The sequence below is a fragment of the Cebidichthys violaceus genome, unplaced genomic scaffold (genome assembly GCF_023349555.1).
Source record: "Cebidichthys violaceus isolate CVI_PGR_0920_01 unplaced genomic scaffold, fCebVio1.0.p SCAF_36, whole genome shotgun sequence".
Classification (NCBI taxonomy): Eukaryota; Metazoa; Chordata; class Actinopteri; order Perciformes; family Stichaeidae; genus Cebidichthys; species Cebidichthys violaceus.
In genome coordinates this window covers 2,504,206-2,531,528 of record NW_027176550.1, presented here as the reverse complement: position 1 = coordinate 2,531,528, position 27,323 = coordinate 2,504,206, and the positions used below count along the sequence as shown (strand labels likewise).

General features: G+C 43.9%; 2 protein-coding genes across 6 annotated transcripts in view; one reads left to right on the top strand and one right to left on the bottom strand.

Moving 5' to 3' along the window:
• The window catches only part of LOC137884038 (integrin alpha-3-like), a 29,363-nt gene extending 9,725 nt beyond the window's left edge, over positions 1–19,638 (top strand). The window contains exons 10-28 of the mRNA XM_068725685.1: positions 59–252; positions 335–423; positions 506–639; positions 5,555–5,632; positions 5,802–5,869; positions 7,132–7,268; positions 9,496–9,639; positions 9,905–10,002; positions 10,869–11,037; positions 11,562–11,648; positions 11,770–11,849; positions 11,971–12,048; positions 13,488–13,590; positions 13,693–13,869; positions 14,118–14,228; positions 14,336–14,446; positions 17,648–17,746; positions 18,004–18,129; positions 18,514–19,638. Coding sequence (XP_068581786.1) covers positions 59–252; positions 335–423; positions 506–639; positions 5,555–5,632; positions 5,802–5,869; positions 7,132–7,268; positions 9,496–9,639; positions 9,905–10,002; positions 10,869–11,037; positions 11,562–11,648; positions 11,770–11,849; positions 11,971–12,048; positions 13,488–13,590; positions 13,693–13,869; positions 14,118–14,228; positions 14,336–14,446; positions 17,648–17,746; positions 18,004–18,129; positions 18,514–18,702 — 2,272 coding nt within the window. The 3' untranslated portion in view covers positions 18,703–19,638. The remainder of the gene's footprint in view (positions 1–58; positions 253–334; positions 424–505; positions 640–5,554; positions 5,633–5,801; positions 5,870–7,131; positions 7,269–9,495; positions 9,640–9,904; positions 10,003–10,868; positions 11,038–11,561; positions 11,649–11,769; positions 11,850–11,970; positions 12,049–13,487; positions 13,591–13,692; positions 13,870–14,117; positions 14,229–14,335; positions 14,447–17,647; positions 17,747–18,003; positions 18,130–18,513) is intronic.
• A 407-nt stretch (positions 19,639–20,045) lies between these two features.
• Positions 20,046–27,091, bottom strand: rdm1 (RAD52 motif containing 1). Of its 5 annotated transcripts, none has more exons than XM_068725724.1 (8): positions 27,007–27,091; positions 26,542–26,697; positions 25,919–26,098; positions 25,587–25,715; positions 25,247–25,430; positions 24,826–24,924; positions 21,748–21,824; positions 20,046–20,194 (listed from the first exon to the last, which is right to left on the bottom strand). In XM_068725724.1, the coding sequence occupies exons 2-8, from the start codon at positions 26,638–26,640 to the stop codon at positions 20,114–20,116; spliced, it is 849 nt and encodes a 282-aa protein (XP_068581825.1). In that variant the 5' UTR covers positions 26,641–26,697; positions 27,007–27,091; the 3' UTR covers positions 20,046–20,113. The 5 variants fall into 5 exon arrangements, with proteins under 5 accessions (XP_068581825.1, XP_068581822.1, XP_068581823.1 ...); XM_068725721.1 differs by lacking the exon at positions 20,046–20,194 and adding an exon at positions 22,191–22,362; XM_068725722.1 differs by lacking the exon at positions 20,046–20,194 and adding an exon at positions 22,191–22,362 and having other exon boundaries at positions 26,542–26,725; positions 27,007–27,084.
• Between the last annotated feature and the right edge of the window lie 232 nt (positions 27,092–27,323).

The window sequence follows — 27,323 nt, the reverse complement described above, 5'->3', positions numbered from 1 at the left end:
AAAAACGAGTCTCTCTTTGTCATCAAGTTAAACTTATCTCTTTGTTTTCCTCCTGTAGGTGGAATGATCTGCTGGTGGGCGCTCCTTTTTACTTCCATCGTCAGCAGGAGGCGGGCGGGGCGGTTTATGTCTACATGAATGTGGGGGGTTGGTTTGATTCCCGGCCTAGCGTGGTGCTGAGAGGACCGGCCGGGTCTGCGTTCGGTATGGCTGTCGCTGCTGCTGGAGACCTGAACCAAGACGGCTTCCAGGGTGTGAAAATAAACTGAGATCACAATGAAGTGAATGTTTAGAGATATGTGATGAAGAAGCCAACCTGTTTGTGCCGTTTCAGACTTTGCAGTCGGAGCTCCTTTCCATGAAACAGGAAGTGTGATGATCTGGACCGGGAGCCGCGGTGGCATCTCTACAGAACCGAGCCAGGTCTCCCAGTATATCCCCCTCAGTATGATACCAGTCGATGTGTAGATCACACCTGACACCCCCCCCCTGGCTCCCTCTGCAGGTGATCCGGGGCAGCTGGGTCTCTCCTGTGTTCAGGACCTTTGGGTACTCTCTGTCTGGAGGTCTGGATGTTGATGGGAACAAATATCCAGACCTACTAGTCGGCTCTCTGGATGACACCGTCGCTCTGCTCCGGTACCTCGAACCCTTCAATCACACAACACAGTCTGTTACTATCAAGTCACTTCCTAGTTTTACATTTTATTTATTTCACCTAGATTCACATTTCACACTAAAAGGGCCAGTAACTACCTGTAACTATCAATAACTACCTGTAACTATCAATAATTACCTCTAACTATCAATAATTACCTCTACATTACATTACATTACAGTAATTTAGCAGACGCTTTTATCCAAAGCGACTTACAATAAGTGCATCAACATTGGTAATCAAAAGAACTACTAGTCATCAGAAGTCATAAGTACATTTCCTTTTCCAAACAAGCATCTAAGAGCATGAAGCAGAGCATAACTCAGAGCCAAAGAACAGTGCAGAAACAAGAAAAACAGTTGGTACTATAAGTAATACGAATACCATAAGTGCAACAAGCTAGTATGAATACAATAAGTGCAACAAGCTAGTATGAATACAATAAGTGCTAAGTGGAAGGCTCAGGGTAGCACTTCCTGAAGAGGTGGGTTTTCAGCCTGATGAAAGATAGGCAGCGACTCTGCTGTCCTGATGTCAGTGAGAAGTTCATTCCACCACTGTGGGGCCAGGACAGAAAACAGATGTGACCGGGTCGATCGGCCGTCAGGACCTCTGAGCGACGAGGCGACCGATCGCCCCGAGGCAGCAGAGTGAAGTGGGCGGGCGGGGGTGTAAGGTTTGACCATGGTCTGGAGATAGGAAGGAGCTGTTCCTTTCACTGCCCTGTAGGCTAGCACCAGAGTCTTAAACTGGATGAGCTCTTACAGGGAGCCAGTGTAGAGAACGGAGAAAGGAAGTTGTGTGGGAGAACTTGGGGCGATTGAACACCAGGCGAGCTGCGGCTTTCTGGACAAGCTCCAGAGGTCTGATGGCCGACGCCGGGGCTCCGGCGAGTAGAGAGTGTCAGTCGTCCAGGCGGGAGATGACAAGAGCCTGGATGAGAACCTGCGCCGTCTCGTCAGTGAGGAAGAGGAGAATCCTCCTGATGTTGTAGAGCAGGAATCTGCAGGAACGTGTAACGGATGAAATGTTTGCTGAGAATGACAGTTGGTCATCCAGGGTCACACCCAGGTTCCTCGCAGTCCGAGTTGGCGTCACCACGGTATCATCAATGGTGATGGACAGGTCCCGGTGCGGGCAACCCTTCCCCGGGAGGAACAACTATCAATTATCAATAACTACCTCTAACTATCAATAACTAGAAAATCCCATCATTTCTGTATTTTACATTTCTGTATTTGTGATGGAAAGACTTGAACTTAACATTTCTTAACATGAACCTCATTCTGAGCTTAATGTTTAAATACAGTTAATCCATGGGGCTTTTATTTTGAAAGGGTGGGATTGTGGGGGTGGAGAGAGGGGGAGAGGAGACATAATCGTAATGTTTGACACACATGCACAGAGATTATTAAATGACAGGCTTCATCACAAGCATTCCAGTTAGAATTCACTCTGTGAGGCTTTTATTTTGAAATGGGGGGTGGAAAGGGGGAAAGTCCTCTAAAAATCTCTAAGACCTGAATGACTGTATGAGAGAGAGACACAGAGAGAGAGAGAGAGAGAGAGAGAGAGAGATACAGACAGAATGATAGAGAGAGCGAGAAGAGAGAGAGACTGACTGAATGAGCGAGTGAGTGAGTGAGTGAGTGAGTGAGTAAGAGCGATAGAGGGAGGGAGAAAGACAGACAGAAAGAGAGAGACGACAGAGAGAGAGACAGAGTGAGTGGGAGTGGGAGGGAGAGCGATAGAATAAACAGAGGGAGAGACACAGACAGACAAAGGGAGAGAGACACACACACACACACACAGAATGACAGGAAGACAGACAGAGAGAGAGACAGATGGACAGACAGAGACGATGGCTTTTACTGAATATCTCCAAGTCATGTGTGTGTGTATGTGTATTTATCAACTTCACTAATTAGCTCAATCACAAACACCTGTGTGTCTGCAGCCTTTACATTGAGATAAAGCTGTGAAAAACCTGTCAAACAAATCATCAAAACCCCCATAACAGTAGCTCCTATTGCTCCGGTATTAGAACTGGAGAGGAAGGATGACTTGAAGAACAGATCATGTGAAAATTGTGTCTGTAGTTTAAAAAATGTGGCTTCAGTGGCGATCTAGAAATGTTGTACGGTTGTCTGTGCAAGATTTTTTTTTTAGTAAGAATTAACATTGGTCTCTATGGAGCAGATAGTTGGACTTCCTCTCAATGTGAGGCTGGTGTGCCAAATGTGTATATCTGTTGGATTCCACAATCATATGTCTAGACCAGGACACTATTAGCTACTTTTCTACCAAAGATTATGCATGAAGAGTGAAAATGGTGTCAAAATATTTTTTTTCCACAAGATTCTGAAGCTCCTCTTTACTCTAGCGATGACATCATGCACTCTGAGCTGCGCAATACACACCCATTATAAAGTCATAAAAGGACTGAAAAAATCATAAAAGCTAAAATGAGACAAAAGTGTAAAAGATATCAAAAAGCTTTTAACATACAATAATAGCTCGGGGTTTTCTCAACATTTTCAAGTTGAAATGGTATCTGTAGCTGAAAGTATGAGGCAGAAGAAGGCTTTGAAAGTTGAAGAAGTTTAAGAGGATTTGAACATTTTCTCCATCGAGGTCCCATTCCAAAATTTTTTTGCAAAAAGCTTAATTCAAAAGTTTAAAGATTAAATATGAAAAGTCATAGCACCCCTCTCCTGAAACAGCTGAACATTTTTATATTTGAACGGTTTCTGTAGCTTAAAAAATGTGGAAAGAGATGCGTATCAAAAAACGTACGGAAGAAATATAATAAGTAAGAAGTAAGTGGAAGAATAAAGATTAGAAGAACAATAATTGGAATTGCCCTCGCAGCTTTCTGTGTCTCAGGGGTACTGGCGGTACGCCAACAGACGCGGCCGTGAATGTCTTCAACCATCGGACAACGCGTCCCGTAGTTTTTTTCCCGCTGGACTCTGTGAAGCTGGAAATTATGTAGTGCAAATATTCCACCAGTTCCTGTATCCACTATGTGGCGCTATAGAACACGCGAAAACATGCACTATGTTGCTCTACATCAAGTATAGACCACATCATGTAAATGTCAAGTAAATCAGATTCCGTCACATAACGCTGACTTCCTGTTGCCAGTAGGTGGCCCTATGACTATGAGTGAAACTTGGCTTGTAAACATCCTCAGGCAATGACTGTTATCAAGTATGGCAAGTTTGGGACAGATTTGAGCAAGTCCAGTGGAGTTACATCAGCTTGTTGTTTAACGGTGAATCACGTAAAATGGCCGCCATGTCACGGCTACACCATTCCATCAAACGTAAAGCTTTGAGCAACTTTTAATTGCAAGAGTCTTTAGATTGTACTGACCAAATTTGAAGTGGATCTGACAAAGTCCCTAGGAGGAGTTCATTAAAGTATAGCGACGAGAAATCAAGGGGAAATTCACACATCCAAATGTCCGATTTCCGGTTGGTTTTAGAGTATGGTCCCAAGAGACTTCTTTTTAAGTCTCCATGTGATACATGTGCCTACCAAATTTCATAAATGTAGGTCAAACGTAGCGCTGGAGCTGCATTTTTGAATATTTGTAGGGGGCGCTATTGAGGCAATATTGAAACGGTTATGCCAAAAAGCCATATGAAATATTTATTTCCATCACCTATGACACCTTTGCAAAGTTCCAAGGCTTGTTGAGCATCCTAAGCCACAGAAAAATAAGATTCCTTTTTCATGGCGAATGACGCGTTGCCATGGCAACAGTGTTTAACAACAACTCACAATATTCATGATGAAGCATTATCAATGTCTTACAGCTTACCTTATTAAATCTGAGGCTGATCTGGGCAACTTCCTAGGAGGAGTACATCAAAGTATAAAACTCATTTCCTTTTGTCAGTAGGTGGTGCCATGATGTTTTGAAAATGTTGGCATGTAAATGCGCTCAGGCAAAATGCAAAAATGGGTGTATTACTGTATCGCCCCCTAGTGATTGTACGGAATGAAAATTTGAGTGTATGTTACAGGACACAATGTGGACATATGCTACAGATTTTGTGATGATAGGCCACATGGTTTAGAAGTTATTTATATTGCTGTGGAAGGCCACGCCCCTATGAAGTTCATTAGTCCATATATTCTTAATGTAATGAGATATCAATAAGTCTTAGTAACGTTAGTAACGTTTGATGATATAGATCCAATAATGATCCACGGCAAATTTGGTACAAATCAGACCCAGTTTGTCGGAGGAGTTTGCAAAAATGTGTTTTTCACAAAATTCAAAATGGCGGACCATTTTGGATGGCGGAGCTTAGGGGTCTGATTGGCTTTTTTTGAGAGTAGGCGGAGTTGGACAACTGTGTTGAATTTCAAGTAAATAGCATATACTGGGTGAGAGGCGCCGCAAAGCGGTCAGACTTCTAGGCGGCGCTACCGAGCAATTTTTTCATATTCCAGTAACTACCAGTAGCAACCAATAACTATCCACAACTACCAGTAACAACCAATAACTATCCATAACCACCAATAACTATCCATAACCACCAATAACTATCCATAACTACCAGTAACAACCAATAACTATCCATAACCACCAATAACTATCCAAAACTACCAATGACAACCAATAACTATCCATAACTACTAATAACAACCAGTAACAACCCATAACTATCCATAACTGCCGATAACTATCCATAAACACTAGTAACTAAACCTAACAGTACAAGCTAAACTCTACTGATAACTATAACTATAACTAGCTGAATGATAATGTAAACAGTATTGTTCATTCCTGTTATGCAGCAACATCAAATTAATGTTTTTGATTGATTGGTTGGTTGGTTGGTTGGTTGGTTGGTTGATTGATTGATTGGTTTTCCTCAGAACTCGTCCAGTCCTTCATCTCAATAAAACCATCAGAGTTTCTCCGGACGTCGTCGACCCGAACACTTGTGACTTCTGGTGAGATTCAAACCTATGAGCTGCTAACAGCTAACAGGCTAACAGCTAACAGATTGACTCACCGTGTGTGTGTGTGTGTGTGTGTGTGTGTGTGTATGTGTGTGTGTGTGTGTGTGTGTGTGTGTGTGCGTGTGTGTGTGTGTGTGTGTGTGTGTGTGTGTGTGTGTAGTATCCAGGTGGAGGTGTGTTTCTCCTACATCTTCAGCACTGGAGAAAAGAGCGGCAGAGACAACATCAGTAAGTAAACAGTCCTTTTTTTATTTGACTAACATTTATGATAATTATATGCATAGAATCATATTTATATATTTATTGTAATTATTATTTATAATAATCGATAATCTGACTGCAGCTTGGTGTTGCAGTTAATAGTCACTTGACCCAAAAGCATGATGGGAAACGCCTGGCTGATCAAAGAGGCTGATTGGCTGATTTCTTTTGACAATGTTTGTTGTTTTGTTTTATTCAACATAAAATGAAATGATTGTGTTGTGAAATGAAGGTTTAATCTGTTACATACTGTATCAACAAATACATATTGTGTGGCTGATAATAATGATGATAATGATAAGTAATATTAACAATACCAGATATACATATGTATCTCCATATGTATAAACATATATATATATATATATATATATATATATATATATATATATATATATATATATAGATATATAGATATGTTTATATATTTATTTTATTTATTATACTTTATTCATCCCGCAAGGGGACATTTCGTTCTCTGCATTTGACCCATCCCTGTACAGGGAGCAGTGGGCTGCTGAGAAGCGCCCGGGGAGCGGTTAGGGGTTCAGTGTCTTGCTCAGAGACACTTCGGCACAGGACTCACAGCAGCCGAGGATCGACCCTCTCTACCCCATGAGCCACGGTCGCCCTGTATCTTAGCATCTGTCGCTAACCTGACAGATTGTTTATGACGACGCAATGTAATGAGACTGTTAATGTTCAGCAGCCATTAATCAGCATTAACCAGCTTCCTGTGCGTGTGTGTGTGCTCTCAGCTAATTGGCCAACCTGATTGATTGACAGGAAAAAGCTGTCTAACGCCTACTGTTAATCAACAGTGACACAAAGACACACACACACACACACATCAGATGACATCATGCTGTGTCCTTGTGTGTCCTCGTCTTCTGTGTGTTTCTGTGAATAATAAATCACATTACAGAGAATGATAATATTACACACTCACACACTCAGTATTCCTCAGGGAGCTCTGTGTGTCCTGCTTCTGTCTCATTAAATTGACCAATCAGAGACGAGGTCACTCTGTTGCTACCACACCAAACATCCACACACACACACACACACACACATACACACACATACACACACACATACACACATTAATTCTATTTCTTTGTCTGAAGAAAATCTGCATTTCAACATCTGACGTTGTTGACTAATACATTTAGGTGTCTCGCAGCCAATCAGAGGGCTGTTCCTTCTTTTACTGTCTCTTCGTGTCTCAGCTGTCCACTTTGCCGTCACCGCGGACGTCACCGCCATCAAGTCCCGCCTCCGTTTCCGTGACAACGGGCAGAGCGTGTTCTCTGGTTTCCTGTCGATGCCGAATAAACGATGTGAAACTCTGAGAGTCCAGCTGCTGGTGAGACACATTCATCAGATGACGTCTGTTAGCGCCCTGTTAGCGCCATGTTAGCGTAATGTTAGCACCTTGTTAGCACTCTGTTAGCATAATGCTAGCGCCCTGTTAGCTTCCTGTTAGCTTCCTGTTAGCACCTTGTTAGCGCCATGTTAGCGTCCTGTTAGCACCTTGTTAGCACCTTGTTAGGGTCCTGTTAGCGTCCTGTTAGCACCTTGTTAGGGTCCTGTTAGAGCCATGTTATCCCCATGTTGGCGTACTGTTAGCGATCTGTTAGGGCCCTGTTAGCGTCCTGTTAGCACCTTGTTAGCGCCATGTTATAGCCATGTTATAGCCATGTTATAGCCATGTTATAGCCATGTTAGCGTCCTTTTAGCACCTTGTTAGCACCCTGTTAGGGTCCTGTTAGCGTCCTGTTAGTACCTTGTTAGCACCTTGTTAGGGTCCTGTTAGCACCATGTTATTGCCATGTTAGCGTCCTGTTAGCACCTTGTTAGCACCCTGTTAGCATTCTGTTAAGGTCCTGTTAGCGCCCTGTTAACACCCTGTTAGCGCCCTGTTAGCACCTTGTTAGGGCCTTGTTAGGGCCTTGTTAGCACCCTGTTGGCGTCCTGTTAGCACCTTGTTAGGGCCCTGTTGGCGGCCTCTACAGGCTCCAGGGTCAGTGCTGCCACATCTGTCCTGAGGGTGGTGCTAGAAGAAAGATCATGGAAGCGGTCGTCTACAAGAAGAAGAAATGCATTCACTCTGAATGTTTGATCTCTGAAGGAAAAACATGTTGAGATGTTTAGACTGTTGTTCTGTGAGATAAGATCGTTCTGAGCTTTAATCAGTCGGCTGCTGACAGAGTTCAGAGGGAAACAGGAAGAGAACTGAGTGTTTCTCCTTTAAGAGCTCTGAGGTTCACCCTGTCGTGATGTCATAATAGTAACTAATAACACTAGTAACTAATAAAGCCACAGTAATCATCATTGTAGAGGTGTGTTCTCTGTCACCTCTTTAATAAACTGTGTTCTGTTTATGAGATCGGGATACATTTCTACCGACGGAATGAGTTTATATACTTATGAATTATTTGCATCTGTACGTTTTTAAATTGTGCCTGTGACGTGATTACTAATTAACCCAGAATATGATTATGTTTCTCTTAAATGATAAAACTTATCAAACCCTCTGAATGATCACGTGACTGAATGAAATGATGATGAATGAAGTAAAAAGCTCTGACTTTAATTGTATTTATAATAAAAGATATTGAGAGAAATATCAGATCATGAAAAGACAAATCTTTCTAACAAATGAAGAAAGTTGTTTGTGGTTCTTTTGTTGTTCAGATCTATGAACATCTATTTAAACCAGATACTGAATCATAGAACATATCAAATATAAACTAGAGTTTAATCTGATCCGTCTTCACTCTGGTGTTAAACTCAGTCAGTCAGTCCGATCAGCTGCAGCGTCCAATCACATCACTGATGAACAATGAGGGGGCGTGTCCGCCGTTAAAACACTTGGAAGTCTGTTCTCGTGCGTCCTCACTCATGTCTCCTCAGAGATGTCTCCTCTCTCCTCTCTCAATATGGAGGAGTTCTTGAACTTCCTGTTCAAGCGAGGAAACGACAAATAAGAGACTTGGGATGAACCCAGCCTGTCCCTTTTTCACATCCTTCTCATCGTAATCTGTTGTGGTTCAGTACAAGACAATGTTCACATGATGTTAGAGACTCACTTTGATTCCATTAACTATAAATCCTTTCACTTCATTTAAACCTGAAACCTGCAGAGACCATCTTCTCCATCAGTGTTTAGTCATTTTGTCATTCTGTGAAGGGTTCTCTACTTTACATTCACATCATTAATAACTCATCAATAACTATCTTCTGTATAAAGATAAAGTCTGATCAGTGATGTCACAGCTTCACCTCTTTGTTCTCAGAGCTGACGCGTGACATTTAGAGCATGTGAGTCCCTTTTAGTGCATGTGAGCGTACCCCACTGGTTAGCTCATTGCTCTCGTTCCCCCTCAGGTTTAGCTACCAGCCGCCGGCTCAGTTGTCGCCATGTTGAGAGCCACGTGGAGGCAATAGATATGCTCTGAATCTCGCATTGTTCACCTTGAAGGTGAATCGAAGCCGTTAACAGCAGAGACTGAACACGATCCCTGAAAAGAAAGCTCCTCGTATGAAAGTGTTGTTGAGGTTCTTCTGTTCTGTGTGCTTGTGTTCTGCAGAGTCCGATCCGAGACAAAGTGAAACCTCTGGTGTTCTCCCTGAACGTCTCTCTGTACGAGAAGCTTCCCAAGAAAAAGAATGTCGTACAGGACCTGAAGCGCCTCCCAGTACTGAGCCAGTCACCCCGACCCATCAGAACCCAGGTCAGAACCAAAGAGAATCCTTCATAGCCTCGATCAGAACCCATCAGAAAAAGCTTTTAGCAGAATCCAGATAAAAATCAGACCCACAGTCAGGACTCTGAAGAAACCATTTCCAAACCAAGTTTAGGTTAGAATGCATGGAACACAAAAAACAACTGAACCTGCATTAGAACCCACCACGGAACGTCAGAAATAAGAACAATGAACCCAGCTCAGAAGTCAAGACATCAGGAGTGTTTGAACATCTGTTTCCTCATCTCATCAGATCCACATCCAGAAGGCCTGTGGTTCTGATAACCGCTGCCATAGTAATCTGCAGATGACGGCCCAGTTCACAGATGAGAACCAGAACCCCTTCGTTGTGTGAGTCTCCTCACTGCTTCTTGTCTTTGTGCTACAACACATTAGCTTTGTGATGAACAGCTGCTCAGGTAATGATTGATTATTCAAATTGATCATATCAAATACAACCACTGGAGACCAAAGCTTGAATCCAACGTCATCTGAAGTCATTTGAAGTCGAAGGGTTTAAGGTTCAGAGACGTCGGGGGAGTTCTCTCCGATAGACTCGACGTCTCTTCTGGGAGGATCTGTGTGAATGTTTTAGTTTAAAGATGAAGACTGAAGACTTGATGTGAACTTGATCTGAAGCTTGACTTCTAACTCATCCTAAAGGACACGGTACTGGACTCAGACATGCCTTGAAAGACTTTGGACTTGACTTGTGACTTGACTCTGACCCTAAAAGACGACTTGGACTTGCCCTTGATGACATGACTACCTGGCTTGAAGTCCCTGAAGGACGTGGGACTTTACTTGAAACGTGACTTGAGATTTAACTTTGAACTTCCTGAAAGGACTTTACGTAGATTTGAAGACCTGGGAGGTAACATGGACTAAAGGACCTAACTACTTCACTTGAGACTTGGACTTGATTCTTCCCTTAAACCTGGGAGTTTGAACCAGGGACCGGACTCTGGATTTGACTCAGATTCCCCCTGAAGAAAGCGAGACGTTGAGTCATCCTAAAGTTCTTGGGTCTTGACTGGAGATTTGGACCTTTAAAGCATCTCTGACGGTAACAGTAACTCCTGCAGTCAGAGTGGACCGGTGGAGTTTAGCAGCCGTCTCCTGACCAGGCCACGATATCAGCTCTGAACTAATGTGTTGCAAATTACTTCCTGCTGCTGCTTTCATGCTGTGATTTGTTTATTTGTGTGTGTTTCCAGGCAAGAGGGCAGTCAGGTGTTGTACTACAACGCCAGCCTTAACAGACTGTTTTTGGAGGTTAATGTCAGCAACACACCCTCTCTGGGCCGACAAGCAGAGGACGCTCACAATGCCGTTCTGAACATTAGCATCCCACCATCACTCATTTACTCCGGAGTCCGAACAAAGGTAGTGACTTTATCCTACAGGACTGGACTGACTGACCCTGATGGACCCTGAAGAACTGGACTTACTGACCCTGAAGGACTGGACTGATTGACTTAAGACTCACCCTGAAGAACTGGACTGACTGACCCTGATGGACCATGAAGGACTGGACTGACTGACCCTGAAGGACTGGACTGATTGACTTAAGACTCACCCTGAAGAACTGGACTGACTGACCCTGATGGACCATGAATGACTGGACTGACTGACCCTGATGGACCCTGAAGAACTGGACTTACTGACCCTGAAGGACTGGACTGATTGACTTAAGACTCACCCTGAAGAACTGGACTGACTGACCCTGATGGACCCTGAAGAACTGGACTGACTGACCCTGAAGGACTGGACTGATTGACTTAAGACTCACCCTGAAGAACTGGACTGATTGACCCTGATGGACCATGAATGACTGGACTGACTGACCCTGATAGACCCTGAAGGACTGGACTGACTGACCCTGAAGGCCAGTCCTGTTTGTGTTTCAGGGTGATGTCCAGGCTGTGATGGAGTGTTCTGTTGAGGACGCTGTTCTTCTGTGTGAGCTGGGGAACCCATTCAAAAGCAACCGGCAGGTACACACCGTCCTGACAGTCTTTGACTGGATCCACTACAGTCCAGCTGATGTTATCTGGCCCTCAGTGCTCTTACGGAGACTCGAACGGATCTGATTCTCCATCTCTCTCTGTATTTCAGGTTCAGGTGTTGATAATATTTCAGCCGTCTGAAATCAGTTTAGACACCAGAGAGATCCAGTCTCTGCTGCAGCTGTCCACGTAGGACACACACACACACACACACACACACACACACACACACACACACACACACACACACACACACCTGTCTAAAGGTGTTCTATTGGACTAATGAGTCGTGGTTTTTGTGTGTCTTCAGGTTCAGTGAGCAGTTATATCTGTTTCCTGTCTCTGTCTCCTTGTTGTTGGAGTATTCTCTGCAGACGTCTCTCACTCTGTAAGTTCCTCTCAGTCTCTCACTCTCTAAGGCTACATTCACACTAATACGTTTTAGTTTTAAAACGAAAACGATCTCCGTCCACACGGCGTTTCAGCATCGTTTTCTAAACGATCTCCGTCCAGACTACAACGTCTGAAAACGAACATCACGTGACTCTTGCACCGATGTAAACAGGAAGTAGATTGGTTGCTTAGTTAAAAAAAATACGACAGATTAATAAAGTCTTTAATAATGAAAGGTTGTGTTTGATACTTAAGATCTTCTCTAAGATCTACCTCTATAAACTCAAACAGACAGTTCATGGAAAGTTTTAGAAGTTTTATTTTTCAGACTTAACGTTAGTTACAGCGCTGCAGGTCTTTATCTCTCTCTCCTCACATTTACTTTAAAATCAACACTTACACATAAAGATTTATAGATTATGATCCATAAATGAGGTCAACACTCGTCTCACTCGTTCCCTCTGTTTCGTTGTCGTCTGTTCTCACTCGTAGCTCTGCTGTGAAGTCTCTGTCCTACTGGAGAGCATTTACTGCTTTAGTTTCTCTACATTTGATCTGTGGACTTCACAATAGTTGTGCATAACAAAATAAGCATGAATAAGGAAAGTCCTCCGTTTTGTGTCCGTCACCCTCCTTAAAGCCGCTAACCGTGACTTCAGACGTCTCCGTAGGTCTGATTCCTCCGCTGGACACGCCGCTCACTGATCGCTCCATTAACAGCTGCTTCCTCCGTCATGAAGCAGACTTTAACTGAACAACAGCTGCTAGTAAAGACAACACGTTCAGCAACAGTTGTCCATGTTAAACTAACCTGGTAGTCGATCGGAATCAATGTTGTTGTTTGTGATCTTTAGGGAAAGGTCCCGTGATATGGGTGTGACCAATCAGGGAAGAGCACGTCGTGACTGATAAGAACCAATCAAGTAGTGAACGTGGGTGTGGGCGTCATCGTTTATAAACTCCTCCGTTTTCGTCCGTTCGCACGAATACGCAACCCGGAGTTTTCAAACGTATCCGTCCTCGGGAGCGTTTCCAAACTCCTCGTAGTGAAGACGCTCAGTGTAAACGTAGTGAACATAAGAGTTTATGAATGGAGACGGAGTAGTGTGGACGTGGTCTGAGTTCCTCTCAGTCTAGAACATTTAATGTTCACCTCTGAGCTGATGACCTCCTCTCTCATTGGTTGATAGAATCACTCTCCTCTCTCTCATTGGTTGATAGAATCACTCTCCTCTCTCATTGGTTGATAGAATCACTCTCCTCTCTCTCATTGGTTGATAGAATCACTCTCCTCTCTCTCATTGGTTGATAGAATCACTCTCCTCTCTCTCATTGGTTGATAGAATCACTCTCCTCTCTCTCATTGGTTGATAGAATCACTCTCCTCTCTCATTGGTTGATAGAATCACTCTCCTCTCTCTCATTGGTTGATAGAATCACTCCTCCGGGTCCCGTCTCCTTCGGCGGTCATGTGATCGGTGAGTCGGCCGTGAAGGAGACGGAGGACGTCGGGAGTTTGCTGCTCTTCACCTTCCAGGTTGGTCTAAAACTCACATATATATGTATATTTATATAGTATATAAATATACTATATAAAGATTCAACAGGTCAGGTGATGACCCACGACCTCCTCTGATAGGTGCACATCAGTGGGAAGCCGCTGGGTCACCTAGGCAACCTGCAGGTGGAGTTTGATTGGCCGACAGAGGCGTCCAATGGGAAGTGGTTGCTGTACCTCACAGAGATCCAAGTGAACGACTCGTCAGAGGCTCGCTGTGCTCCGCCGGGCGACATCATCAACCCCCTCAACCTACTGGTAACGTCTGAAGAGATGATTAACAATGACGGTTAATATTGTAAAGCTTGTGACTCTGGATCCTGGTCCACAGGGAAAGACCCAGATCATCACACATGAACTGGTTCAACTGTTTTATACTCGGTTCTCCATATAAAAACACTTATTAAAATGAAACCGTTGGTTTGTTGCATGTCCATGTTTTAGATTCACTAACTCCAGAAGGAGAAGGAAGATGACTTGTGTTGACTGTGTTCCTATTTGCTCAGCTGTCAAAGGAGGAGAAGAGAAAGAGGAGGAGTCTGGAGGAGAAGGAGGAGGAGCCGAGAGAAAAACCTCTACCTGTCCCCCACCAGAAGAAGAAGACATCCTACATTCTGGTACAAATTCTGGGTCAATAGATTATGGGCGGGGCTAAACATCCATTAAATGATGGTCCTCAGGTATAAAAGTACAAATGTGTGTGTTTGTGTGTGTTTGTGTGCAGGACTGTGTTCACGGAGCTAAATGTGTGACCTTCGTCTGTCCGCTCACCAATATGAAGAACTCAGCAACTCTGACTGTCAGAGCCAGACTGTGGAGCTCCACCATGATGGAGGTACGAACTCTGTGTACTACCTGCTCAGGTACTCTGTTCTCTACCTGTCAGGTACTCTGTTCACTACCTGCTCAGGTACTCTGTTCACTACCTGTTCAGGTACTCTGTTCACTACCTGCTCAGGTACTCTGTTCTCTACCTGCTCAGGTACTCTGTTCACTACCTGCTCAGGTACTCTGTTCACTACCTGCTCAGGTACTCTGTTCTCTACCTGCTCAGGTACCCTGTTCACTACCTGCTCAGGTACCCTGTTCACTACCTGTTCAGGTACTCTGTTCTCTACCTGCTCAGGTACTCTGTTCACTACCTGTTCAGGTACTCTGTTCACTACCTGCTCAGGTACTCTGTTCACTACCTGCTCAGGTACTCTGTTCACTACCTGTCAGGTACCCTGTTCACTACCTGTTCAGGTACTCTGTTCTCTACCTGTCAGGTACTCTGTTCACTACCTGCTCAGGTACTCTGTTCTCTACCTGTCAGGTACCCTGTTCACTACCTGTTCAGGTACTCTGTTCTCTACCTGTCAGGTACTCTGTTCACTACCTGCTCAGGTACTCCGTTCGCTACCTGCTCAGGTACTCCGTTCGCTACCTGCTCAGGTACTCCGTTCTCTACCTGTCAGGTACTCTGTTCACTACCTGCTCAGGTACTCTGTTCACTACCTGCTCAGGTACTCTGTTCTCTACCTGCTCAGGTACCCTGTTCACTACCTGCTCAGGTACCCTGTTCACTACCTGTTCAGGTACTCTGTTCTCTACCTGCTCAGGTACTCTGTTCACTACCTGTCAGGTACCCTGTTCACTACCTGTTCAGGTACTCTGTTCACTACCTGTCAGGTACCCTGTTCACTACCTGTTCAGGTACTCTGTTCACTACCTGCTCAGGTACTCTGTTCACTACCTGCTCAGGTACTCTGTTCACTACCTGCTCAGGTACTCTGTTCGCTACCTGTCAGGTACCCTGTTCACTACCTGTTCAGGTACTCTGTTCTCTACCTGTCAGGTACTCTGTTCACTACCTGCTCAGGTACTCTGTTCTCTACCTGTCAGGTACCCTGTTCACTACCTGTTCAGGTACTCTGTTCTCTACCTGTCAGGTACTCTGTTCACTACCTGCTCAGGTACTCTGTTCGCTATCTGTTCAGGTACTCTGTTCGCTACCTGCTCAGGTACTCCGTTCGCTACCTGCTCAGGTACTCCGTTCGCTACCTGCTCAGGTACTCTGTTCTCTACCTGTCAGGTACTCTGTTCACTACCTGCTCAGGTACTCTGTTCACTACCTGCTCAGGTACTCTGTTCTCTACCTGCTCAGGTACCCTGTTCACTACCTGCTCAGGTACCCTGTTCACTACCTGTTCAGGTACTCTGTTCTCTACCTGCTCAGGTACTCTGTTCACTACCTGTCAGGTACCCTGTTCACTACCTGTTCAGGTACTCTGTTCACTACCTGTCAGGTACCCTGTTCACTACCTGTTCAGGTACTCTGTTCACTACCTGCTCAGGTACTCTGTTCACTACCTGCTCAGGTACTCTGTTCACTACCTGCTCAGGTACTCTGTTCGCTACCTGTCAGGTACCCTGTTCACTACCTGTTCAGGTACTCTGTTCTCTACCTGTCAGGTACTCTGTTCACTACCTGCTCAGGTACTCTGTTCTCTACCTGTCAGGTACCCTGTTCACTACCTGTTCAGGTACTCTGTTCTCTACCTGTCAGGTACTCTGTTCACTACCTGCTCAGGTACTCTGTTCGCTATCTGTTCAGGTACTCTGTTCGCTACCTGCTCAGGTACTCCGTTCGCTACCTGCTCAGGTACTCCGTTCGCTACCTGCTCAGGTACTCTGTTCTCTACCTGTCAGGTACTCTGTTCACTACCTGCTCAGGTACTGCCAGACTGCCAGAGTCACCCCCCTTCTGAAGAAACCATCACTTGACCCTTCTGATGTCAAGAACTTCAGACCGGTTTCTCTTCTACCCTTTCTATCCAAAACACTTGAACGTGCTGTCTTTAACCAACTGTCTTCCTATCTCCACTAGAACAGCCTCTTGGACCCCCACCAGTCCGAGTTCAAAGTGGGTCACTCGACAGAGACGGCCCTCCTTGCGGTGACAGAGTCGCTTCACGCCGCGAGAGCTAACTCTCTCTCCTCTGTCTTGATTCTCCTGGACCTGTCTCCGGCGTTTGACACTGTGAACCACCAGATCCTCCTCTCCACCTTCGAGGGGATGGGCGTCTCAGGCTCTGCACTCTCCCTGTTTGCATCCTACCTGACAGGTCGATCCTACCAGGTGACCTGGAGGGGGGCCGTGTCGGAACCACGCATGCTGACAACAGGGGTTCCACAAGGTTCAGTCCTGGGCCCCCTTCTCTTCTCGCTCTACACAACATCTCTGGGTTCTGTTATTCGCTCGCATGACTTCTCCTACCATTGTTATGCCGATGACACCCAGCTGGTCTTGTCATTTCCCCCCAGTGACACCCAAGTGGAGACACGCATCGCTGCATGCTTGGCTGACATCTGGAAGTGGACGACGACACACCACCTCAAGCTCAACCTGGACAAAACCGAGCTACTGTTCCTCCCGGGGAAGGGTTGCCCGCACCGAGACCTGTCCATCACCATTGATGGACCGTAAGAGCTCATCCAGTCTAAGACTCTGGTGCTAGCCTACAGGGCAGTGAAAGGAACAGCTCCTTCCTATCTCCAGGCCATGGTCAAGCCTCACACCCCCGCCCGACCACTTCACTCTGCTGCCTCGGGCCAATTGACCCGGTCACGGCTGTTTTCTGTCCTGGCCCCACAGTGGTGGAATGAACTTCCCACTGACGTCAGGACAGCGGAGTCGCTGCCCATCTTTCGGCGCAGGCTGAAAACCCACCTCTTCAGGAAGTGCTACCCTGAGCCTTCCACTTAGCACTTATTGTATTCATATTACTTTTTTTGCACTAACTGTTTTTCTTGTTTCTGCACTGTACTTTGACTCTTAGTTATGCTCTGCTTCATGCTCTTAGATGCTTGTTTAAAGGAGATGTACTTATGACTTCTGGTGGCTAGTAGTTCTTTTGATTACCAATGTTGATGCACTTATTGTAAGTCGCTTTGGATAAAAGCATCTGCTAAATGACTGTAATGTAATGTGATGTACTCTGTTCACTACCTGCTCAGGTATCTACTGTATATCAGACCTTCTGGTGTGTTTCAGGACTACAGAGATGCTCACAGTGTGTTGGTTCGAGGTCGGGCAACTCTGAAGCTGCAGACGAACAAACCGACCATCAACATGGAGCCTCACAGCTCAGAGGTACCAAACCCAGAGTTCTTCTTGTTGTGGTTCTCAGTGTTCTCAGTGTTCCCAGTCTTCTGGAAGAGATTTACAAACAGTGGAATTACAACTTCCTGGTCGGTCACGTGCTGTCATGAGGCCCAAAAACACTTCTTCCCATTGACTTACATTGAGAAAGAGACGCCTGTAACTAAGAAGATGATTTATTTTGAGGTGATTGAATGCTCCTCTAACGTCCACAAGTTCCCTCCTGAATCCGTGTTCTTCCTCTGCAGATTGAAGTCCACATCTATCCCGACCCGGGTCAGCAGCTGGGGTCCAGAGCCCCCATGTGGATCGTTGTGGTCTCCGTCCTGGCTGGAGTCTCACTGCTGGCTGTGATCTGCCTGCTGCTCTGGAAGGTAAACTGATCCTGAGACAAACCTCTGAATGTCTGTCCCTGGTCCTGGTTTCAGGCTCTACGGCCAACCAAAAGTCTTTAGAAGTGACAAAAATTATTCATGTCTAACGTCGTCGTCACCTCCTGGTTTGGTAAAGTTGCTGTTGTGTTGCCCTCTGCTGTTCAGTGTGGGTTCTTCAGGAGAGCCGGCAGCAGAGACAGACCAGGAGCTCTGAGTTCTCCTCTGCTTCTTTCCTTCCTTCCTGCATCTGATCGATCAGCTTGTCGATTGATCTTTGTAAATCCGTTTCTCTGCTGATGTCTTTTTGTCTTTGTGAATCCGTTTCATGAGTTCTGGATATTTGCTTCAGAGACTTCAGACAAGTTTTCTGTGTTTTGTCTGCAGTGCGGTTTCTTTGTGCGTCGGAGGGCGTGGCGGACCACGACGCTCCACCAGGGGAGGATTATGAGTAAAGATGAGCAGCAGCAGCAGCTTAGGGACTCTGACGACTTCCTGATCCAAGACCACGTCTCCTCATCCAGGAACAGGAAGTCACCCAAACACTGGGTCACCTCCTGGACTGAGACGCACTGAGAGGCAGAATCAATGGAAACACATCCTGAACCGGACCAAACCAGACCATCACACGCTGAAGCAGACGAAACCGAACCAACACATCCTGAACCAAACCAGACCATCACACCCTGAACCAGACCAAACCAGACCAGACCAACACCCCTAAACCAGACGAAACCAAACCAACACATCCTGAACCAGACCAAACAGGACCTTCACACCCTGAACCAGACCAAACCAGACCAGACCAACACACCCTGAACCAGACCAAACCAGACCAGACCAACACACCCTGAACCAGACCAAACTGGACCAACACACCCTGAACTGGACCAAACCAGACCAACACACTGCCATTTAAAACCTGCTGGACTGTTGAAGACGGAGAAACAAGTTTTCCAGCTGACAGTTAATCCTGATTTACATATTCTTCTCACAACAAAAGGTTTTTAATGTTTTTATAGAACATTTTGTTTATTATTTATCTGCATTAGAAAAGTTTTTCTATGAATACATTTGTGTGATTTGCTGTGTGTGAACTACATTTCCCAGCATCCTCGTGGTTTCAGAGACCCGCTTTAGAGAGAGCTCTGAGTTAAACCTGAAACACTGTTGAAAAGAATTGTGATTTGTTTAATGTCACCAAACGGCCACTTGGATCAATCTACGGATTGATGATTGATTTGGTAAAATGATCAAAAAGGACGTGAACAGCATTAATAGTTAAAGGGCTAACTCATGAAAAGTGGAATTATCCTTTAAGAACCAAATAAGGTGTTTATGATGTATGTTTGAATGGTGTGTTCAAGGACACCTCGTTGTGCTCGTGTTGCTTTCAGGTGCTGAAGGAGTAAGTGTTTGTTGTAGGTTTTTTATTTCAGAACCTTTCACTGCCTTTTGATATGATTGTGATGTTTCTGACGGCACTTGAAAGCAGCGTCTGTTCTGTGTTTCATGTGTGTTGATATTAAAGTATTTTGTGATAGTTTACTGGTTTGTTGTGTTTCTGTTTTAAAGTCCAGAAGACCTGGTTTATAGACAAAACCAGGTCAGTGTTATTTTATCATTCATTCATTTGTATTGTTTATTAATAAATATGATTGTATGTTCATATATGTGAAGTAGAGAATATTTGTGTTTTTATAGCTTAAATATACTATTTCACATATTTCAACAAACAATAATTTAATGACTTTTTTCGACATGCTATACTATAACCGTTTTTTCACTTTTTTCGACATGCTATACTATGACTGTTTTTTGATTTTTTAACATATACTCCCTCACTAGCATCCGTTCTCAAGTCATTATTGCACAACAGGGCTCCATGGTGACTCCAGCTGCAAGGAAGATCAGAAACATTTAACAGTAATAAAACATATTTATTAAGATGAAAACATTCCCACAGAGTCAACAATCTTCTGGGTGTCTATGACACTGTCAAATCCAACTCTTCATCAGCAGCCTCCTCTTCATCAGCAGTAAACTCACTCCAGGAAAACTCATTCACCTGAGAGACCGAGATAATAAATGACTGTTATACTTATAGATCTGTATCCATGTTTACAATGAGAGGAAGAGACATGTGTAAGAACACAAACAGACCTTTTACTGATACTATACTATGAATGTTTATGACATATTATACTTTAACATCTCGTTCTTATAGTGGTGAGCTTGATACTACGCACTACTAAAAACTGAGTTGATCTCATATGTGTGGTCATTAATCTGTAAAATGTATGCTTCTACAACTATATCAGTTGGTTTTGAGTTTACCTTATACGTTTGCTCAGTTATCTTCATAATCTTACAGTTTGTACTCTTTTGGGTCAACCTCAGTTGTATATTCACAGACCTTTAGTCACTTATTTCATGTAGCGCATGATTCCTAAAAAATGAGGTCAGGGTCGAGTAGAGAGCAGAAAGTAAAGTAAGGTACATCTCTTTGTTGTGGTCAGTTGAGTCCGGACGGCTCGGTTCACTTGTACTCTGTGATGAACTGAAGAGAACTTCAATCTCTGTCTTCTTCTGTGGTGTTTGAATCCTTATAGCAGATAAACAGTTAATGAGCCAGCCTTTCAGTACTGAGTCTAATATAAAGCTAAAGTCCAACGAGTTGATCGTAGACGTAGAAGAAACCACAACATTTGGCGAGCCGTCGGCATCGGACTCCGTGAGGACCTTTCTTCACTGAACGCGCCATGAGCTCATCCTAAAGGTCAGAAGAACCGTTCTACATGTTCTGCACCGGTTCAGTCTGTGAGGAGGGTCGCCTGTGACGGTGTGGACTGTTCCCCGGGACATCCTGACAGAACCGTAAGACAGGAGCTTTTATTCTCCATATACTCCACGCTGCTAAATTGTTCACATTCAAATTTCTGACTGCTATAATTCTGATTGGACTAGCATCATCTTCTACCTTCGGATCACTGAGCAGAAGCCTTCAAGACTCATGAATAGCAGATTAAGACTCGGGATCACTAAGCGCTGGTGTTTAGTTACTATAACTTCTTAAAAGTTATGGTGACTGGGAATTACGTACGTCGATGCTGCAGCAGCCCAATTCTGTCAGGCGGTAGTTACGGTTGTTAAGTCTCTTTCATTGAGGCTCGAGTACACAGTGTGTGTATAATACACAGAGGTGTACTCTGTGTATTATATACAGAGTACACCTTTGAGTATATAATACTGTTCACTGGGCGAGCTGTTTATGTTTAACATTCAAATAAATATTGGACCCAGAGCCATAGATGATGATCTAATCACTCAAACGTCGGTAGAATCACCGTGCCTCTGTGTCGTAACACGGTGGGTGGATCCGTCAACACAGTCAACCTGCTCAAATGGCTGAACTGAGGAGCTCAGGGAGCGTTTCAACAGGCCCACCGGTTCATCGACCACCATGGCAAGGGTCCAACTTCCAAGCCAGAGGACGTGGACGACATGGCGGTCCCTGCCCCACAGGGACCACCACCGCCCATGAGACAGGTGACAAACCGAGGTCTAAACCACAACAAAACATAGTGACGAACATTATCTCCTGCACACAGGTGAGCTCACCTGAAGGACTCCTTCCGTCTGCTCCGGTAGGAACTCATCTGAGGTCTCTTTGAGCTCCACCATCACTTTACCGTTACCTACAGAGAGCCAACAGGTCTGAGATCAGCTCAACACCAGCAGTACTACTAGTAGTAATACTTTGAGTATTTATACCTAGTCGTATTTATACCTAGTCGTTTGAGTATTTATACATTACATTTTACATTACATTACATTACAGTCATTTAGCAGACGCTTTTATCCAAAGCGACTTACAATAAGTGCATCAACATTGGTAATCAAAAGAACTACTAGTCACCAGAAGTCATAAGTACATTTCCTTTAAACAAGCATCTAAGAGCCTGAAGCAGAGCATAACTCAGAGCCAAAGTACAGAAACAAGAAAAACAGTTAGTGCTATAAGTAATACGAATACAATAAGTGCAACAAGCTAGTATGAATACAATAAGTGGTGAGTGGAAGGATCAGGGTAGCACTTCCTGAAGAGGCGGGTCTTCAGCCTGATGAAAGATGGGCAGCGACTCCGCTGTCCTGATGTCAGTGGGAAGTTCATTCCACCACTGTGGGGCCAGAACAGAAAACAGACGTGACCGGGTCGATCGGCCGCCAGGACCTCTGAGCGGCGGGGCAACAGAGAGAAGTGGTACGAGTATTTACAGAGTATTTACACCTAGTCGTTTGAGTATTTATACCTAGTCGTTTGAGTATTTATACCTAGTTGTACGAGTATTTACACCTAGTCGTTTGAGTATTTATACCTAGTCGTTTGAGTATTTATACCTAGTCGTACGAGTGTTTACAGAGTATTTACACCTAGTCGTTTGAGTATTTATACCTAGTCGTACGAGTATTTACAGAGTATTTATACCTAGTCGTTTGAGTATTTATACCTAGTTGTACGAGTATTTACACCTAGTTGTACGAGCATTTATACCTAGTCGTACGAGTATTTATACCTAGTCGTACGAGTATTTACAGAGTATTTATACCTAGTCGTACAAGTATTTACAGAGTATTTACAGAGTATTTATACCTAGTCGTTTGAGTATTTACACCTAGTTGTACGAGTATTTATACCTAGTCGTACGAGTATTTATACCTAGTCGTACGAGTATTTACAGAGTATTTATACCTAGTCGTTTGGGTATTTATACCTAGTTGTACGAGTATTTACAGAGTATTTACACCTAGTCGTTTGAGTATTTATACCTAGTCGTTTGAGTATTTATACCTAGTCGTACGAGTATTTATACCTAGTCGTACGAGTATTTACAGAGTATTTATACCTAGTCGTTTGAGTATTTATACCTAGTTGTACGAGTATTTATACCTAGTCGTACGAGTATTTATACCTAGTCGTACGAGTATTTACAGAGTATTTATACCTAGTCGTTTGAGTATTTATACCTAGTCGTTTGAGTATTTACACCTAGTCGTACGAGTATTTATACCTAGTCGTACGAGTATTTACAGAGTATTTATACCTAGTCGTACGAGTATTTATACCTAGTCGTACGAGTATTTATACCTAGTCGTACGAGTATTTACAGAGTATTTACACCTAGTCGTTTGCGTATTTATACCTAGTCGTTTGAGTATTTATACCTAGTCGTTTGAGTATTTACACCTAGTCGTACGAGTATTTATACCTAGTCGTACGAGTATTTACAGAGTATTTACACCTAGTCGTTTGAGTATTTATACCTAGTTGTACGAGTATTTACACCTAGTTGTACGAGTATTTATACCTAGTCGTACGAGTATTTATACCTAGTCGTTTGCGTATTTATACCTAGTCGTTTGAGTATTTATACCTAGTCGTTTGAGTATTTACACCTAGTCGTACGAGTATTTATACCTAGTCGTACGAGTATTTACAGAGTATTTACACCTAGTCGTTTGAGTATTTATACCTAGTTGTACAAGTATTTACACCTAGTTGTACGAGTATTTATACCTAGTCTTACGAGTATTTATACCTAGTCGTACGAGTATTTACAGAGTATTTACACCTAGTCGTTTGAGTATTTATACCTAGTTGTACGAGTATTTACACCTAGTTGTACGAGTATTTATACCTAGTCGTACGAGTATTTATACCAAGTCGTACGAGTATTTACAGAGTATTTACACCTAGTCGTTTGAGTATTTATACCTAGTCGTACGAGTATTTACAGAGTATTTATACCTAGTCGTACGAGTATTTATACCTAGTCGTACGAGTATTTATACCTAGTCGTTTGAGTATTTATACCTAGTCGTTTGAGTATTTATACCTAGTCGTACGAGTATTTATACCTAGTCGTACGAGTATTTATACCTAGTCGTTTGAGTATTTATACCTAGTCGTACGAGTATTTATACCTAGTCGTACGAGTATTTATACCTAGTCGTATGAGTATTTATACCTCGTCGTATGAGTATTTATACCTAGACGTATGAGTATTTATACCTAGTCGTTTGAGTATTTACACCTAGTCGTACAAGTATTTACACCTAGTTGTACGAGTATTTATATCTAGTTGTACGAGTATTTATACCTAGTCGTACGAGTATTTATACCTAGTTGTACGAGTATTTATACCTAGTCGTACGAGTATTTACACCTAGTTGTACGAGTATTTATACCTAGTCGTACGAGTATTTACACCTAGTCGTACGAGTATTTACACCTAGTTGTACGAGTATTTATACCTAGTCGTATGAGTATTTATACCTAGTCGTACGAGTATTTATACCTAGTCGTACGAGTATTTATACCTAGTCGTACGAGTATTTATACCTAGTCGTTTGAGTATTTACACCTAGTCGTACAAGTATTTACACCTAGTTGTACGAGTATTTATACCTAGTCGTACGAGTATTTACACCTAGTTGTACGAGTATTTATACCTAGTCGTATGAGTATTTATACCTAGTCGTACGAGTATTTACAGAGTATTTATACCTAGTCGTTTGAGTATTTATACCTAGTTGTACGAGTATTTATACCTAGTCGTATGAGTATTTACACCTAGTTGTGCGAGTATTTATACCTAGTCGTATGAGTATTTATACCTAGTAGTATGATAGTTATACCTAGTAGTATGAGTAGTACTTTAGTGAAGGCCTGGATCAGAGCTTTCTCTCTGACCATCTTCTGTAGTCGACAACGTTTCTGTAGCAGAACATCTGGACCTGCAGAGACAACAAAGAGGTTTCTGTAGTGAAGCTGTCCTCACCTGAGCAGGTCAATGTAATGTGATGTAATGTGATGTAATGTGATATAATGTGATATAATGTGGTGTAGTGTGATGTAATGTGATATAATGTGATATAATGTAGATAACGTAGTGTAGTGTGATGTGAAGCCGTCCTCACCTGAGCAGGTCAATGTAATGTGATGTAATGTGATGTAATGTGATATAATGTGATATAATGTAGTGTAGTGTGATGTAATGTGATATAATGTGATATAATGTAGATAACGTAGTGTAGTGTGATGTGAAGCCGTCCTCACCTGAGCAGGTGAAGCTGTCCTCCACCACTGCTGTTGCTCTGGTCGTCTGTCCGTGATGAGGGAAGGAGAGCTGCAGCAGACAGCCAAACTTCAGCCTCCTCCATCTTCCTCCACCTTCATCATTCTCTTCTCCTCCTCCTCCTCCTCCTTCTTCTTCTTCTTCTTCGTTGGTGAGCTCCTTCAGCTGAGGACGAAAGACAGGAAGTCAGCTGCATGTGAATGTAAAGGTGTAAACCCATGAAGTGTGTGTGTGTGTGTGTGTGTGTGTGTGTGTGTGTGTGTGTGTGTGTGTGTGTGTGTGTGTGTGTGTGTGTGTGTGTGTGTGTGTGTGTGGTCTCACCGTGATGATGTCAGAGGTCCAGCCGTTGAATCCCAAGCAGTGATTGGCCAGTTCCAGGCAGCAGGCGTGGCTCAGAGGTCTGCTGCTGTGAGACAGGAAGTGAGGAGCCTGTTTGGAGCTCAGCCTCACCTGAGACACACAGACAGGTGAACCACAGTGTTAATGACAGTAAAACGCTGTAAAACCACATCCTGTTACCACATAAAACCATCATCACTTCCTGTTTCACTGCGCAACTTCACAATAAAAGCACAGTTAACAGGAAACAAACACTCTGATGAACTTGTATTTTCAAGTACTCGGTGTATAAATGTGTTGAAAGCCTGAAGTACCTTGAGTGGAGAGTTCTGGAACAGCGTCCGTCCGTCAGTCTGCCGTAGTGCCTTTGAGGCCTGAGCAGCGGAGTAGAACTTGACGAGGGCGTAGAACCCCGGCGGGTTGGGAGCAGAGCTGTGACTCACCTTGAGCAGGTAGAGAGGACCGAAGGACGAGAAGACACCGAGCAACCGGACCTGAAGGACCAACACACAGACCTGAACCCACACAGACCTGAACCACACAGACCTGAACCACACAGACCTGAACCTCACAGACATGAAGGACCAACACACAAACCTGAACCCACACAGACCTGGACCAACACAGACCTGGACCAACACAGACCTGGACCAACACACAGACCTGGACCAACACACAGACCTGGACCAACACAGACCTGGACCAACACACAGACCTGGACCAACACACAGACCAGTACCTCACAGACCTGAACCCCCACAAACCTGAACACGCACACAGACCTGAACCTCACAAACCTGAACCCACACAGACCTGAACCCACACAGACCTGAAGGATCAACACACAGACCTGAACCTCATAAACCTGAACCCACACAGACCTGAACACACACACAGACCTGAACCCCCACAGACCTGACCCCCCAGGTGGACTCACGTAGACCTGATCCTCGGTGTGAGACGGCTGGATGTCCCACACAAACAGGGTCTTGCTGTTCTCGACCGGGACTTTGAACTCCAGGACGTCGACCTCCATCACACCTGCAGACCAGAGACCGTCTCCAGGTGAGCCCCTCAAACCTCCTCCAGAGATCTGATGATTCAACAGATTCTGCTCTCAGCTGAAACACGTTCATATGGAACATATGAGGAGGAACCTTCGGGGTTCAGGAGGAACCAGATGAAGGTTCAGGGGGAACCTTCATCTGGTTTAAACATGTATTTAAGAAACGAATTAATTCATGTTAAACTCCTTCATAACGAATCAGCGCCGTTAAACCAGCAGGTGAGTGAGTCTCTCTACATCATCATCATCATTATTATTATTATTATTATTATTATTATTATTGACTTGTGTCCGTTAACCGGCTCTTTAGTCTCCGATTAAAGTGTATTTACTCACGTTCTTCTTCTTCTTCTTCTTCTTCTTCTTCTTTCTCTTCTTCTTCTTCTTCTTCTTCTTCGCCGAACAAACAAATGCTTGCCGCGCTTCCGGGGGAGAGGCGGGGCCTGCTGCTTCAACCAATGAGGCTGCAGACAAAAGTGACGACATGCCCGTCAGGGAAAGGTTTCCTCACCGGAAATTCATTCATCACGAATTTAACTTCGTTTTATGAACTTTTTAATCGTTTTTAAAATCAGATTATTTTGTGTTATTGATCTCTTGATCGATTTATGACGTGTATCTGTATCAGTGTGTTTGTGTTTATTATTTCTTAT

Coding starts and splice junctions, on each gene's coding strand:
- rdm1 (XM_068725721.1), bottom strand. CDS start 26,640: ATGGAGGTCGACGTCCTGGAGTTCAAAGTCCCGGTCGAGAACAGCAAG. Junction 25,431..25,586: donor GGACCTCTGACATCATCACG/GTGAGACCACAC, acceptor TTTCGTCCTCAG/CTGAAGGAGCTCACCAACGA. Junction 24,925..25,246: donor GGACAGCTTCACCTGCTCAG/GTGAGGACGGCT, acceptor TTGTCTCTGCAG/GTCCAGATGTTCTGCTACAG.